General features: G+C 40.1%; 1 protein-coding gene across 6 annotated transcripts in view; it reads left to right on the top strand.

Moving 5' to 3' along the window:
- FREM1 (FRAS1 related extracellular matrix 1) overlaps positions 1 to 17,000 on the top strand; it is a 167,629-nt gene that overhangs the window by 97,860 nt on the left and 52,769 nt on the right. For 5 of the 6 annotated variants that reach the window (XM_077765043.1, XM_077765041.1, XM_077765042.1 and 2 more), the window contains exons 21-24: positions 3,397 to 3,541; positions 7,555 to 7,696; positions 10,233 to 10,428; positions 14,584 to 14,848. In XM_077765043.1, the coding sequence (XP_077621169.1) occupies positions 3,397 to 3,541; positions 7,555 to 7,696; positions 10,233 to 10,428; positions 14,584 to 14,848 (748 nt within the window). Of the gene's footprint in view, positions 1 to 3,396; positions 3,542 to 7,554; positions 7,697 to 10,232; positions 10,429 to 14,583; positions 14,849 to 17,000 lie in introns of those variants that run through there. The other variant, XM_077765046.1, reaches the window with a different exon arrangement.

Genomic DNA, 17,000 nt, shown 5'->3' with positions numbered 1-17,000 from the left:
TTTCCAGAGTATGCACCAGTTTACATTCCCACCAACAGTGTAGGAGGGTTCCCATTTCTCCACATCTTCACCAGCATCTCTACTCTCCTGATTTGTTCATTTTAGCCACTCTGACTGGCGTGAGGTGGTATCTCAGTGTGGTTTTGATTTGTATTTCCCTGATGAGGAGGGATGCTGAGCATCGTTTCATGTGTCTGTTGGCCATCTGGATGTCCTCTTTGGAGACGTGTCTGTTCATGTCTTCTGCCCATTTCTTCACTGGATTATTTGTTTTTCGGGTGTGGAGTTTGATGAATTCCTTATAGATTTTGGCTACTAGCCCTTTATTTGATGTGTCATTTGCAAATATCTTTTCCCATTCCATCAGTTGCCTATTAGTTTTATGGATTGTTTCCTTTGCCGTGGAGAAGCTTTTAATCTTGATGAGGTCCCAATAGTTTATTTTTGCTCTTGATTCCCTTGCCTTTGGGGATGGGGATGTGTCAAGTAAGAAATTGCTGCAGTTGAGGTCAAGGAGGTTGTTTCCTGCTTTCTCTTCTAGGGTTTTGATGGTTTCCTGTCTCACATTCAGGTCCTTTATCCATTTTGAGTTTATTTTTGTGTATGGTGTGAGAAAGTGATCTAGTTTCATTCTTGTGCATGTTGCTGTCCAGTTCTCCCAACACCATCTGTTAAAGAAGCTGTCTTTTTTCCATTTGATGCTCTTCCCTGCTTTGTCAAAGATTAGTTGGGCATACACTTGTGGGTCCAATCCTGAGTTCTGTATTCTATTTCATTGGTCTATGTGGATCAAGAAGAGGTCTTTTGTGGTTCCATACAAATTTTAGGATGGTTTGTTCTAGTTTTGAGAAGAATGCTGGTGCAATTTTGATTGGCATTGCATTGAATGTGTAGATTGCTTTGGGTAGTAATGACATTTTAACAATATTTATTCTTCTGACCTATGAGCATGGAATGTTTTTCCATTTCTTTGTGTCTTCTTCAATTTCCTTCATAAGTTTTCTATTGTTTTCATCATACAGATCTCCTATATCTTTGGTTAGGTTTATTCCTAAGTATTTTATGGGTTTTTTTTGTGTGCAATTGTGAATGGGATCAGTTTCTTGATTTCTCTTTCTGTTGCTTTATTATTGGTGTATAAAAATGCAACTGATTTCTGTACATTGATTTTGTATCCTGCAACATTGCTGAATTCATGGATCAGTTCAGGTAGGCTTCTGGTGGAGAATTTCTGGTTTTCTATGTAGAGTATCATGTCGTCTGCGAAGAGTGAAAGTTTGACTTCCTCTTTGCCAATTCTGATGCCTTTGATTTCTTTTTGTTGTCTGATGGCTAATGCTAGGACTTCCAGCACTATGGTAAACAACAGTGGAGTGGTGAGAGTGGACATCCCTGTCGTGTTCCTGATCTCAGGGGGAAAGCTCTCGGTTTTTCCCCATTGAGGATGATGTTAGCTGAGGGCTTCTCATAGCCATCTATGAGAAGTCTTCCAAATATTTTAAAACAACTTTTTTTGAGATATAATCCACATGCCATAATATTTATCCATTTAAAGCCTTGAATTCAGAGGTTCTTAGTATATTCATCATCATGATCAACTTTAGAACGTTTTCATCATCTCCTGAAAGAAATACCCTACTCATTAGCACTCATTCTCACCCCTTCTTCCTCATCCTTTGGCAACCAGTAAGCTGGTTTGTCTCTATACATTTTTTGTCCTTTTTTTGTCTCTATTTTTTGTCTCTATAAATTTGTCTATTCTGACATTTCAGGATCATATAAATGGAATATATGATCTTTTGTAACTGGTTTCTTTTCTTTAACATAATGTTTGTAAGATTCATCCATATTGTAGCATGAGTCAAAACTACTCCATTTCTTTTTATTACCAAATAATATTCAATTTATTATATATNTTGATGGATATTTGAGTCACTTTCACTTTTGATTGTGAACATTCATGTATAAGTTTTTGTATGGATATATACTATCGTTTCTCTTGGGTATATATCTAGGAGTGGAATTGCTGGGTCATGTGATAACTCTGTTATTAACATGCTGAGGAACCGCCAAACTGTTTCCCAAAGTAGGAATCATTTTACATTCCTACCAGTAATGTGAGAGTTGCATTTTCTCTGCATCCTCACCAATGTTCGTTATTATCTGTCTTTTTCTTATAGCCATCCTAATGGGTGTGAAATAGCGTCTCATTGTAATTTTGATTTAGTTTCCCTAATTGCTGATAGCATTGAACATCTTTTCATTAGTTTATTGGCCATCTGTCTATATTCTTACATCTTATTTGGAAAAATATCTACCCAAATCCTTTGCCAATTTTGTAACTGGGTTGTCTTTTATTATTGAGTTGTAAAAGTTCTTATTATATTTGGAATACTAGACCCTCCCTTATCAGATATATGACTTATAAATATTTTCTCGAGTGTTGTGGGCTGTTTTTCTGTTTTTTTGCTTCCTTAGTAGTATCATTTTTAGCCCTGAATTGTTTATTTTGTTAAGATTGAAATTATCCACCATTTTTGTTTTGTTTTGGTCACTTGTGCTTTTGGTATCTTATCTAAGGAACCATTTTCTAACTCAAAGTCACAAAGATTTATTGTTCTGTTTTCTTCTAACAGTTTTTTTAGGTTAGCTCTTATATTTAGGTCTATTATCCATTTTGAGCTAATTTTTGTATATAGTGTGAGGTAGGGATCCTACTTCATTCTATTGCCTGTGGCTGTTCAGTTGTCTGAGCAATATTTATTGAAAAAACTATTCTTTCCCCATTGAATAGGTTTTGTTCTCCTGATGAGATTCAGTTGGTTGTAAATGTATGAACTTATTTCTGGACTCTCCTTTATTAAATTAAACTTTATGTCTATTTTATGTCAGTTCTACACTGTCTTCATTACTGTGGTTTTGTAGTAAGTTTTGAAAATAAGAAATGTGAGTCTCCAATTTTGGTCTTTTTCAAAATTTGGCTATTCCGGGTCTCTTGCGTTTTCATATGAATTTCTGTAGGTTTTCAAAAAATAGTTTTATACTTAAGTTGTGATTCATCTAGAATTCATTTTGTTTATTAGCTTGAGGTAGGTATCTAACTATAATTTCCCCCAAGTAATGAACCACTGTTTTCAGACAGTTTATTGAATAATGTATCCTTTCCTCACTGATTTCTAAATAAGACCCTTATCAAATACTAAAGTATTTAAATATGAATTTTTAATGAACTAAGAGGGCAATCTTACTTTATAAAGCAGTTTAACTTCACCCTATGTACTGATTAATGAACTCTTGCTGATACCAATACCTTGGAAATTAAAAGATATTATATGTGTTTTGGAATGGCTTAATCATAGGAAAGATTTACTTTCTCTCTTTTTTTCCTTCTTCCAGGAATGAAATTGATGTATGTGCATGATGACTCAGAGAGCCTTGCTGATGACTTCACAATCCAGTTGTCAGATGGGAAACATAAGATATTAAAAACGATTTCAGTAGAAATCACCCCAGTTAATGATGAGAAACCAATGCTGAGAAAGTAAGCTACCCAAAGAGTTCTTTTCTGATGCTCTAGAAAATTCCAAAGTCTGGAAGATTAGGTGCAAATGTAATGTACATCTTCCAGAGAGAAATAAGTCTTTGATAGCTCCTGTCTTTCACAACTTGTCCCGCCTACTCAAGAACCTACAACCTTTAGTGCAAATGTTAGTTAATGTAACATCTCCCTAACAATTCTTAGATTCACACTTTAGCTATTTGATTTTCCTCTAAAAGTTCTAGCTAGTTGTAAATAATTAATAATGACTGAACCTACAATATGGAATGAACAGTGTAGCAAGTATTTAAACACATGTATATATACATGCTCCTGCATGCACATACACATACCAAAGTGCAATGGAGGTGTAGACGTAACTAAAATGTGATAATATTAACCGCAGGCAGTCTTCCCTGTGAAATCGATCAGATTTTTAACTAAGAGTGGTTGAGGGAAATATGTAAATGCCATTTCTTTCATCATCTTGGTATTTCATTAGCCACCAGTCCCCTGTGTTCCAGATGGATCAAACGCCCCCTACAACCCAATATGAAGTGATCACTTAAGTGATCATTTAAAAATCTTGCACTGATATTAATTGCAGACTCAGTATTTCCCTCTGCGGTTGATTCATTCAATAATAGGGTAGGGGCGCCTGGGTGGCTTAGTCGGTTAAGCATCCGACTTTCCGACTTTCGCTTAGGTCATGATCTCACGGTTTGTGGGTTCAAGCCCCGCGTCGGGCTCTGTGCTGACTGCCAGCTCGGAGCCTGGAGCCTGTTTCAGTCTGTGACTCCATCTCTCTCTGACCCTCCCCTGCTCACGCTGTCTCTCTCTCCTAGAAATAAATAAAACATTAAAAAAAATAGGGTACAGAGTCTTCATCAATTGTATTTCTACAGTCCATCCATTTCTCTTATTACCAGCAACTGTACACAACTGTACGAGGGTAAAACTTTAGGAGGCTCAACTTTCTCCAGTGCTGGGTGCAGAGAAGTGTCTGCTTCTTTAACCGCTTCACCTCTGTATCCAATGGTGCAGCAGTGAGAGGCATTCAGTAGGCAGTCCTAGTTTTTTGCAGGAGGCGAACAACTTCCTGAAAACTGTGTAAACCCCCAAAGTCTCCTCCACTTTGCAGAAAAGAGGACCTCAAACAATTCCCTTCTTTATCCTGCCATTCCCTCTGGCCCGTGAAAATTATTATGGGAAATACTGACAGTTTTTTGGAGGGTTGCACCTCAGACATCAGTTTCACTGAAAGTATTCAGAAGAAAATTTCATGTTGAACTGGTATGACCTTGATTTATAAAAATGAAAGTATGAAGGGTATTGCAGTAATATGAAACTTCTTTCTGATGACTTCACTGCATCTGAGAGGAAGAAAGAGATAAAAACTGGTGTTTATTAAGTGCTTAGTATGTGACAGACACTGTATTGGATTCTGTTACAGAAAGTATTTCCTTAAATCCTCACCAGAATTATTATGGGAAGTAGGCATCGTTATCTTTACTAAGAAAACTGAGACCAGATAGTAACAGGGCACTCACTCAACTCTATCTGACTTACTATTTCTTGCTGTGTTCTTGCCAATAAACTGCCAGGGATTGTTCATCTATAGAATTGCCAAATCTCCTTCAACTCTCTTCCAAGTCCCCTCTTTTTCTTTCTTTCTTTTTTTTTCCTTCTCTCCTGTGAATGGTAGTTATAGTCCCCCTTCTTACCCTTCCATGTGTGTCCTTGGGTGGATCACCTGTTGCCTCCTCCCAGAATGTGCTCTGTTATTTTTTTCTCTTACATCTTCAGTCTCTCCCTTTTCATTCCTTCTGCTAACAAGACACAGGGATATAGTTAGTGGTTAAGAGAGCAAATTCTGGGGCCAGACTGCCTTGGTTCAACCATTAACCGGTTGTGTGGCCTTGAACTTGTCACTTAATCTCTCCTGACCTCTTTGTCAACCTCTTTGTAAGTTGGGATAGTAACAGTATCCTCTTCACAAGGTTGTTGCAAGGATTAAATGAATTAAAAGATATAGAAGCACTTGAAAGACTGACCAGTACCTAGTGAGTGCTCCTGAGTGTTAATTATTACCATTATTACAAGCATGTAGTCTCATTCTAAAGCTACAACTACAAAGATAACCCAGTGCCTCACTTATTTCAGTGCCAAACTATTTGGAGGTATTCGCTTGTACTTGCTTCGGCTTTTTCTGCCCAACCTCCCCGACTTTATGAGAGCTTCTCCCTTAAAAGTTACCCTTGGCTTTCCCAGTGAAATGAGTCTTACCTTGCTGGACCTCGTTAGAGCATTTGACACCATTCCTTTGATAGTTCCTTTGAGATGCTGCAGTAGATAGTTTTGGTTCTCTGGGTCACGTTCTCTTAGTCTCCTGATCCCCACCACCCCTCTGATTATAGTCGCTCTTGTGGTGGAAAAGAGCACACACAGTGTCAGGGCCGCTTTACAAGGGCCTCAGCGCGTTGCCTCACTTGCTGTGTCGCTCAGGGATTCTCTGAAGCAACATCAGCTTTTCTGTCGGTGTCCAGACACAGCGGAAAGCACTCTGATGGCAGCTCTTACCCTGTGGGAGCTAGTGGATAAAATAAATGTCCCACACGCCCATCCTTCAGAAGTAGAATATGAAGCATATTCTATATGACTCTTCAAAGGATCCTCAGGACCACGGAGCCCCATTGCTGGAAAAACAGTTTTGTTGCCTTTCCCTCCTGCCATGTCTCACTCCTCGCCTCTTTCTCTTGTTTCCTGGGATCCCTTCCCAAATAAATTACCTGCACTGCAGTCTTTGTCCCATGGTCCCCTTCGGGGTAATTCAGACTATGACATAATTTCTTCTCCTTGGGCCCCTCTGACATTTAATTCTGATGCTTTCTTCCCGCCCAACTCCTTATCTTCTTTGTCACATCGGCTTCCTTCCTGCGTTGATTAATCTGTTTCTGTCAATGGCGCCACTAATCTCTGTAAGCAACTGGCCAACTGATTCGTGAGCCTTCTAGAGTGATGGGATTCATATTCTCTAGGAAGGAGGTAGACAGAAACCCCCTCCTACTGCCAGGGAAGACGTCAGTCCTAGAGGGTGAGAAAGCCGCCAAGTACAAGAGGTTACAACTGAGGTGTCTGGGCTCTGGCTTCTCAGCAGGGGTGTGGAAGGCTGTTGGAATGCCAGTCGGTCCTTTATCTGCATCCCAAGGAAACGTCCCCATTTTTATTAGAAACCAAGCTGTCACATTGGACAGAGTTTGGCCAAAAGCTAGAAACACGGATGGAAAGAAATCCCTTCCTCACTTTGGTGACACGGGGCAAATGGCTATGTTGACTGTGAAAGGAATAGCCCCAGAGAGGACCTGAGAACCACAGTAGTGACATTTATGGTGGACGCAGCAGCCGCTTGTCCCAGCCCTCTCTTCAGGACACCAGGGGCTAACCCGGCCGCTGCAACACTTGGAAACGATCAGTCACTGTGAAGAGAAAGCTCGCTGCCCAGAACATCACCAGGGGAAGGGGGAGTAATGTCGAGGGCCGTGGATGGCCCAGGTATGGCCCCACTCATAACGGTATTTCATAAAGGGTACCAGAACGCCCGTGGATAAGCCGTTTACTCTCTTTATGTAAGTTTTTGTGAAATTAGAATGATTACACCTTGGCCACTTAGGTCATGCAGCTGTTGTTGTAGCAGATGAAACATTGGAAAGCAGCCCATTTTATGAAAGAAGTTACAACATGGAATTGTGAAGTTCAATGCAGGTTAACCGTGAGAAGGATTTAATGACCTCATACCATATTCGTTGTTGCTGACTAATTGTCTTTTTAGGACTTCCACGTGTAAAGTGAAATGAGAGCCTGTGTCACAAGTCCAACTCATCATTTTCAGTACTTTGGATGTGGAATATCATCCCTTAGTTGTTGAAGACTGAGAAGTGTAATTGTCATTCGGAATGACCCCTGTGAAAGCAGTGCCTTCTATTTTCCTATCAACCTAGACATCTTCCTTTTTACAGGAAGGCTGAAATTACAGTGAAAATGGGTGAAGCTCGAGTTATTTCTAGTGCCATTCTCTCAGCCATAGATGGAGATTCGCCCAGGGAGAAGATTTACTATTTATTTGAAAGGCTTCCCCAAAATGGGCAACTTCAACTTAAGGTTAGTGGCCTTTTTACTTTGATTTTTCAAAATGAATGTGGCAGGTATAAATTTTCTTAATCCACAGATTTCTACAACTGAATTTATTCTCTCATAGCCATAGTTTACCCAGAGGTAGAAAATTTAATTTTCTTAGTTTGGGGTGAACTCACACTATACAAAATTTTCTTTACTCAACTCAAGGTATGTTCAACCAAATAATAAGGTTCTTTATTGTTCCTTCTGCCTTGGGTTTGCACCTAAATTTGGGAGAGAGGGGGTTACTGGGGTAAACCAAGTTGTCTAATTTCTGGTGAGAACCAGGCGTCTTTTGAGATATCTTAATTCCCACCACATTAAAACCATTTTTAATAGACTTTACTCTGAAGAGCAGTTGTGGATATTAACAATCTGTTTCTAAAGTTCACATGGAGAGGCAAAATACCCAAAACAGTGAGCACAAAGGAGTACAAAGTTAAAGTAATGACACTACCTGACTTCAAGACTTACTGGGGTGCCTGGGTGGCTCAGTCGGTTAAGTGGCTCGCTTTGGATCAGGTCATGATCTCACAGTTTGTGGGTTCGAGCCCCGCATCGGGCTCTGTGCTGACAGCTAGCCTAGAGCCTGGAGCCTATTTCAGATTCTGTGTCTCCCTCTCTCTCTGACCCTCCCCTTTTCACGCTGTCTCTCTCTCTCAGAAATAAAACATTAAAAAATTAAAAAAAAAATGACTTACTATAAAGCTGCATTAGTTCCGTTAGTATGGGTTTGGTGGAAGAACAGAAAAATAAATCAATGGAACAGAATGGAGAGTCCAGAAGTCCACCCTCAAAGAAATATAGTCAGTGGATCTTTGGCAAAGGAGCAGAAGCAATACAATAGAGACAAGACAGTCTTTTAACAAACGGTGCTCACCAGTCTGATTCAGAGCATGTGCATGACAACCACGGAGTAACCCAGCACAAATTATACATCAGTCACTTGAAAAGGTCACTTGAGTAATCCATCTAAACGTTTATTTGCATGATGGATTAAAGCTAGCAACAGTAACCACCAGCCACTCCCAGTGTGATTATTTGACTGAGTGCTTAACTTATAATATCATGTAGACAAAGTCCTAAAAGAGCAGTGAGGATTCATTCTTCGTGGAACAGCCTGATTGTCTTAGACTGGAGGCACCATAGAGAATCAGAATGAAGAGCCATCACTGATTTAAATTGAGGTACAGCTGTGTCCTTATTTCATTTCGAAGAGTAATGAAGCAGAAATGCAGTGAGAGTGCACACATTTGGGTAGCATGGGCACTGAAGGGCTACGGGTATGTGAAAATCCAGATGGGTCCAGGCTACTGGTATGACACCACGTAGCTCTCTCGCAGCTTCCTTGGGGGTTTCCAAGTCTCTCCACGAGCAGGGACCAGGACTCTGGGGCTGCTGGCCTTCGTCAAGGGTTCTTCTGTTCTTACCGACTTTCCTTAGTTTGCCCCATCTTGAGTCTGACTTTCTTCCTCTTTGGGAGCTTGCAAATAATTTTGTAAAATCAAAGCTGGCACTTGGGAATGGGGAATTGTATGGAGATGGGAGGTAGCAAAAGGTATCTTCTTCTGTATTTACTTTCTCAGAGAAGATTACAAAACAAAAAAAGTTAGCTAGAATTGCAGCCTGTCCAGTTTAAAACTGGAAGGAGACTGTTTTAAAAATGAAATTTGCATGGAGATCTTATGATGGAAACCATGAGCTTGACTGGTACAATGTAACTAACTTTCACTCAGTGAGCACAGGGACAGAACATATCTCTGTACAGCATCAGATGAACAGAAGTTTAAAGAGGAGGAAACTTTATCAAATAGGACATAAAAGGAGGGGATAAGGAGGGGAGGGCAGGACAAAGCATTTTTTGCCAAGAATTGAGAGTCTGTGGAATAATGTGTCAAAGGAAAGAAAAAAACACAATGGTTTCACACTTCTATTTTAGTCTCTTAAACCAGACAAGGAAAAACAGAAGATAATGTGATATGTCAAGTGGCTTTTTTGAGCTATTGTTAGGGAAAGCTAACTGGGAGTAAATACATCCATTCTATTTTTGTTTTATCTATTTCAGATTAGTCCAGAGAGAAACCAGTTTGAAAAAAACAGGTTTGATTAATTGTACAATGATAGGAACTAAGAAAAAAAAAGGAAACCTCAAATGAAACATATTTAATTTTTAAAGAATCAATTTCAGCAGCTCGATTACCCACCTGCTCTCATTCATTGGAATATTTAATCAGCTAGGATTGCTTATGATAAATACCTTGGATGTAGCACTGCTGTTGAATTGCCACACGGCTGTCAAAAATCCTTTGGTTAAAGGTAGTTCTTTTCCCAAGGTCGTAACTTGTTTTAATATATTTCTTTGAAAGGAAAAAAAATAAGGTAAAATGGCGAAAATAAAATGCATATTGGAGATTCCCTGAAATATTTATACTGGAGGTTTACAGGGGATATGGGAAATGTCCACTAACACAGCTTGGAAAGAAAAAACCATGGACGGCTAACTAACTCTGGCGCCTTTCAGATAGGGAGGGACTGGGTCCCTCTCTACCCTGGCATGAAGTGCACCCAGGAGGACGTGGATCTGAACTTGCTGAGATACACACACACCCGGGCAATGGATTCCCAGAACAAAGACAGCTTTACCTTCTACCTCTGGGATGGTGACAACAGGTCACCGGCATTTGACTGTCACATCACCATCAAGGATATGGGAAAAGGTAAAAGCATCTGTGTCAAGGGTTATTTGTACTAAGTCTTATAACCAGAAGTGAGCTTCTAGAAGCACTGAAAGGTTTTCAACTAACTTCCTTCTTTCCTTCCTTCTCCCTCCTTCTCTCTTCCTTCCTTTCTTCCTTCCTTTTCTCCTTCTGTCCTTCGTACCTGAAATTCCATCATTTATGATTCACTTCTTTGACTCCTCACCTGCTTTGCCTGGGAGCTATGGGCTTCATGGCAGAGGTCCTTCTATTTGTTATTTTTAGTATTTAAAAAGCCTATTGGAAACCCAACCTTGCCCACAATACGGCTACACAGGCTACTTACAACAGGGTTTTCTGCTATCAGTATAAATTTTACCAACTCAGTGTGATAACTCTAATTTTTAATCTTCTGGAAGTGAATTATTACTTGAAAATGAAGTTTCACAGGAAAAACATTTCCAATATGGTAATAAAAAAAGGAAACAAAAATATATTTTAAAATTGAAAAATCATCAAAAGGAACTTGGTCACTTAAAAAGTTAGGCTGTTGCTCCCTTCACTTTGAAAGTGGTAACACAAACTCTTTTAGGGACAAGGGAGGGCACGATGAGATACTAAGCTTCTCTTGAATTAAGCAGACCGTTTGTATAATAGGGTTCAGCAGTGTATAAATGGTAGCGGGATGAGGGTGAAAAAAATACTGGAAAGGAAGCTCACCAAGGCAAAGTATAAGCCCTCAATGCCCAGCTGTCACCACCCCATAATTCTGCTCAGAGTTTACGTGAGGAAGGTTAGTTCATTTCTTGTTCCTCTGTATTGTCCCAGAATCTCTATATTCCTAGGACCAAGCATATTCTTGAATCTTCAGTGTGTTCTTGATTGACTGAATGCTTCCTTTTTTGCCTTGCTGCCAGGAAGCTCTGAGTGTGGTATAAACCTTACATCATGTGTGTGATAGAATTACGATTGTCCTGAATCTCTTCTCTTTTTCATTTAAGTCAGTTTGATTGATTTTGAGATGGTATTGGGGAATCTATACATATTTATATATGTATACATATATCCCAGATATGAAATAACATTTCATCTGCTAGTTTCTTGGTCATAAAATATGTTCCTTGAAGATGTCCAAGAAGTGACCCTCAGATAAGCTAGATATTACCGTACACATTTCTCTCTTTCTGGAAATGGTCATCATAAGTAGATGTCCAGGCAAAATGTAAGGCAAGTACTATGTCAGTGCAGACGGCTAATGCATTTGGACCAACTGCCCTTGGCTAAGCACAACGCATTCCCCAGGGTGGAGGAGGACTCTGTCCTACACACCCATCTAGGGATTTTTTTTTCCAGGTAGAGCTTTCTTTATCTCTGAAGGTCTTGGAATCACTCTGGAAGTGAAACGTGGAAGAAAACGAGAGGTGGCCTATCCTAGGCATGGAAGTACCTGTCTTCTCCACATCCCAGTGGCTGAATCAGAGTCATACACCACATTAAGGGAGGCTGGGTGGTAGAAACTCTAGCGCTGTGCCCAGGATGAAAAGGAAACGAGGTTGGTGAGCACCTGGCCAATCTCTGCTGCGACTGACATGGGATTCGCTCCTTTTTTCTTTTTTAAGTTTATTTTATATATTTTGAGAGGGGAGGGGCAGAGAGAGAGAATCTCAAGCAGTCTCCACGCTCGGTGCAGAGCCCGAGGCGGGGCTCAATCCCATGAGATCACAGCCTGAGCCTAGATCAGGAGTTGGATGCTTAACCAACTGATCCGCCTCCTCCCAGGTGTCAATGTGGGATTGTTTTCTGAAAGGATTCGTGAACACTTCTATCAAACAGATACAGTAACCTATTAGCATCTGCCGGAAGTTCCAAATGTCTTCTCTTTTTTTGTTTTTACATCACAGTGTTGTATTTTTATTTATATTTATTTGTTTATTTTTACTTAGTGTGAGTTTTCTCAAATTGTAACATAACTTTATGACTGGAATTGTTCATCTCTAAATAAAACTACACTGAATAATTACACTAAGCCCTAAACCTAATATTGAGCATTCAGGTCATCTCCATTGGAGAGTGATTCTAAATAACATCAGGCCTCTTCCATTTGTTCTGTTTCTTGCGTTTTGCACACTGGCAAAAGTGATGTGGAAATCTTTGAGAGAAGCTTAGAGGGACATAGTCTGTAGTGGACCCCAAACCATACTCTGCCATCACAGTGCTGAACAACTGTCATGAGGGTAAGCCCAGATGCCACTCCTCCCTTCAGGCCCATCTTCCGCTCCTGGTGAAACCTTCCATGGGTAGTTTTTGTGTCCTCAGCTTTGTTCAGTCTTCTGCTCCCTTGATGCATTCGTCTTGACTTGCATGGGGCAAACCTCATCTGGGACTTAGGTTTTGATGTAAAGTTAGAATGATTTTTGATTCTCCATTGTACTTAACATTTGGATAGCATTTTGAGTTAAAAGCAAGATAATATACCAAAAAGACCAATTTAATCATCTGATACAGAGTTTCTCAATCTTAACATTATTGACATGTGGGGGTAGGTAATGCTTTGTTATAATGGACCTCCTTGTGCATTCTAGGAAGTGTACAAGCATCTCTGGCCTCTACCTATTAGAAGCCCATAGAAACCTCAGTTATGACCACCACAGCTGTCTCTAGACATTGCCAGATGTCCCCTGGGGACTCAAACTGCCACTCATTGAGAACCACTGCTCTAGTTATACCTCCTTGATATTCTATCTATCTATCTATCTATCTATCTATCTATCTATCTATCTATCATCTATCTATCCTCATGGGACTGAACATCTTTTCATATTTTATTGATAATTTTATATTTTTAAATTTATGAATGGCTTGACAAACATACACATACTAATGTGTGAAGTAATGTTCCTTTTGGACATTCATTCTTTTAGGGTTGATATTTAAGAGCTTCGATATATTGCAGAGAAGCAGCAAAATAATCTAGTGTTCAAGTTTGTGTTCTTGAGTCAGATGGCTTGAGTATAAATTCTATCTCTACCTTTTATTACATGTATCATTATTCGCAAGTTGGTTAACATTTCTATACCTTAGTTTCCTCATGTATAACCTGAGAAATACTATAATACGCTATGTCTCCGTTGGTGTGAAGGTGGAAGAGGCTTACCACTGTGCCTGGCACAAAGTAAAAAGCTCAATATCTGCATTGTGATCGTTTTTTAAATGAATGAGGTGACCAACATTGAATTATAATCCTTAGTTTGTAAAACTGCACCATTAGTTCACACGTGACCCACTTCTACTTCACTCATTTATACAATTCGTTCATTCATTCATTTAGTCTCTTTTAAATACATATGACACACCTGTGCAACTGCCATCCAATTCAAGGACCGGAACATTAACAGTAGCAAACATCTACCTGTGTGTTCTTCCCATCCTCTAGAGAGAACCGTCCTCCTGAATTTTGTGTCAATATTTTTACTTTTGTTCATGGTTTTCTGGGACGTGCTCATGCCACTAACCAGCGTTAGCAAGCTATGTCTGTTGTTGCTTGTAGGGGTACTTCCTTCACTTTGCTACTGTACACAGTTCAGTTGTCTGATTAGACCATGGTTTGTTTACATATTTACCTTTTGCAAAGGCATCTGGGTTGTTTCCAGCACTTTCAAGGCTGCCCTGGTCATCCTGGTCCACGTCTCCTGGGTGCCGGAGCTCTCTAGCACACAGCTGGAGTGGAATTGCTGGGTCAAGACATCTGTGAATATTCCACTCTTTACAAAATAATACCAAACGTGTGCCAATTTACATTCCTGCCAGAGTCATGTGAGAGATTCTACACCCTCTTCAACACTTGGTATCATCAGGATTCTAAATGTTTGCAAACCAGGGAGTTACGAGGTTGTAACTTATTGTGACCTTGATTTCCATTTCCACAATTACTTATGAGTCTGACCTTCTTTTTGTATCTTTATTTGGCCATACATGTGTTTCCCCTGCTGTGTCATATCTGGTGTCTTTTGCCTAATTCTTTTATTAATCATGATTATATAAACCTTTCTATACCATATTAGCTTTGTTTTCTGCCGCTTGGCCTCTGCTTTTTACCTTTCCCTTGGACCTTTTTCGTTTTGTTTTGTTTTGTTTTGTTTAATTTGGGTTTTGACCACAAGCTCTTCTGCTCTGCAGGCGATATTGTCATCCTCGCAAAACCGCTTGTGGTGTCTAAAGGTGACCGAGGTTTCTTGACAACCGCTGCTCTCTTTGCTGTGGATGGAACAGACAAACCCGAGGAACTGCTCTATGTCATCACTTCCGCTCCGCGGTACGGCCAGGTCGAATATGTCCGCTATCCTGGACTCCCCATTACAAGCTTCAGCCAGATGGACATAGCAGGACAGACCGTCTGTTATGTACATAAGAGCAAGGCAGCTGCCTCCCATGACACCTTCAGGTGAGCCCTCAGAAAACTCTTCAGAACCCCTTCCCTGAGTTAACGCTTAGAAAGACAACAGGAGGCAGAAAATAAGTTCTCTTCCAACTCTGATACTTCACTGGTCTTCTGCTGCTGTGATGCATGACAGGGGAAGGTGTGCAATTTAAAGGACAACAGCAAAGTCAGACATTAGGGTTGTTGTTTAACAATAAAGCAATCTATGGGCGCCTGGGTGGCTCAATCAGTTAAGCGTCTGACTTCAGCTCAGGTCATGATGTCATGGTTTGTGAGTTTGAGCCCTTCACTGGGCTCTGTGCTGACAGCTCAGAGCCTGGAGACTGCTTCAGGTTCTGTGTCTCCCTCTCTCTCTCTGCCCCTCCCCTGCTCGCACTCTCTCTGTCTCTCAAAACTGAATAAATGTTAAATTTTTTTAAAAAAATAGAGCACATCTAAATGCCAGCTCTTCTAGGAGGAATGTGAAGGCCTGAGAGTCCCAGCTAAGGAGAGACATAGAAAACTAATTTCCTGCTTTCTTTGAGTATCTTTTTCTATCTGAAGAAATGTAGTTAGTACACATTTGGCATAAGCAGACACTGACTTTTGACACGATGAGTTTATAGAAACTCTATCATAAGTTCTGTTGTCATAGAGTGGATGACGTTTCCCCATAGAAACAGTGTTATAATGGGGCGGGGGCTGTGTATCCGTTCAGGAATTCTGTATCAAACACATCATTGGAATGAATAACAATCCGGTGCAAAGACAAAGATCCAACGTTAATGAAAGTCTGCCCTCATTTAAAATATTGAGATCTGTTTCCAGTCACATAAAGCAAGACAAATTCTAGAGAATCTATCATTTAGCAGTTCTCAAAGCTGGCCGAACTCAAGGTTCGTGATAGAAATCCAGATGCCTAGGGCTGGGTTGAGAATCTAGAAATCTTGGACTAGCCTTTGGGGGAACCATGCTACATATGGATCCCTGGGGTTTATAAGCTAACATGGAGACCCCGAGGGGATTTGCCACACATGAAAAGCTTCTGACACCCAGTACAGTTTTCACCATGTCAGATAACAGCCTTCAGTGGGATGCCTGGCTGGCTTGGTCAGAAGAACATGTGACTCTTGATCTCAGGGTCGTGAGTCCGAGCCCTACATTGCATGTAGAGATTACTTAAAAATAAAATCTTTAAACAAAAGGATACAACCGATGGGCGTGGAGGAGGGCACTTGTGGGGATGAGCAATGGGTGTTATATGGAAACCAACTTGACAATAAACTATTTATAAAAAAAAAAAAGGATACAACCTTCAAAACAGCACTATCACTCATGTAAGTGTAGCATACTCTCATGTTATTCATTGGGTCCCCATAAGTTATCAAGGGCACTGATACACCCGTGCTCAAACACTGCTCTCCTCTGTCATACATTTTGCCTCTCTAAATTCATGTCTGCAATGATAAACATTGTTTAAATGTCATGAAAGATGGTTTTGCTTGCCTTTTTGGAATGACAATTTGGGAAGAGGATTGGGATAGTCAGCTGTTAAAAAATTGGGGGAAGTCCGAACTAATAGTTTCTGTTTTTCTCTTTCGACAAATGTCCTTAACAAGCAGATAGTCATTTGGCTGATCAATTTCTAAATAACAGGTTAGTGTTTGAGTGTTGCTAGGCGTTAGCAAAGCATCAGATGTGTGGATTCCTTTTTATGCCAGTTATTGTGTCCCAGAAGTGGTAGAGAAGAGTTGTTAAGACCACTCTGTGGCCAAGTCACACACCCTTCTCTGCTCTTGTGTCCTTTTTGTGAAAAGAAACGATGCTCATAGTACCTGTTTCATAGGAGTGACAGAAGCTTTAAATGAGTTTATGCATGTAAAGTACTTCTAAATATATGTGACACCCAGGAGGAATTAAATAAGTATTAGCCACTCTGACAGCTACTATTATTGTTGTTATTGCAATTGTTATCATGGTTTACTATATTCTTTCCTTGGCTCTTTTTCTTTGCCAGTCTTCACAATACCAAGATTATTCTTGAAGGGGGAAAGAAATTACAAAGAAGAGTGATGATTGTTCTTTTTTTACTGGTTACTTATGGAAACTGGGTGCTTCTTGGCTTAATGCATGTGTATCAGACTCGGGGCCTATAATTTTACACCCATTTCTGGAA

This window comes from Crocuta crocuta, unplaced genomic scaffold (assembly GCF_008692635.1).
Source record: "Crocuta crocuta isolate KB4526 unplaced genomic scaffold, BGI_CrCroc_1.0 scaffold687, whole genome shotgun sequence".
Lineage (NCBI taxonomy): Eukaryota > Metazoa > Chordata > Mammalia > Carnivora > Hyaenidae > Crocuta > Crocuta crocuta.
Note: the sequence above shows the minus strand (reverse complement) of the source record. Positions and strands in the feature narration are given on the sequence as shown.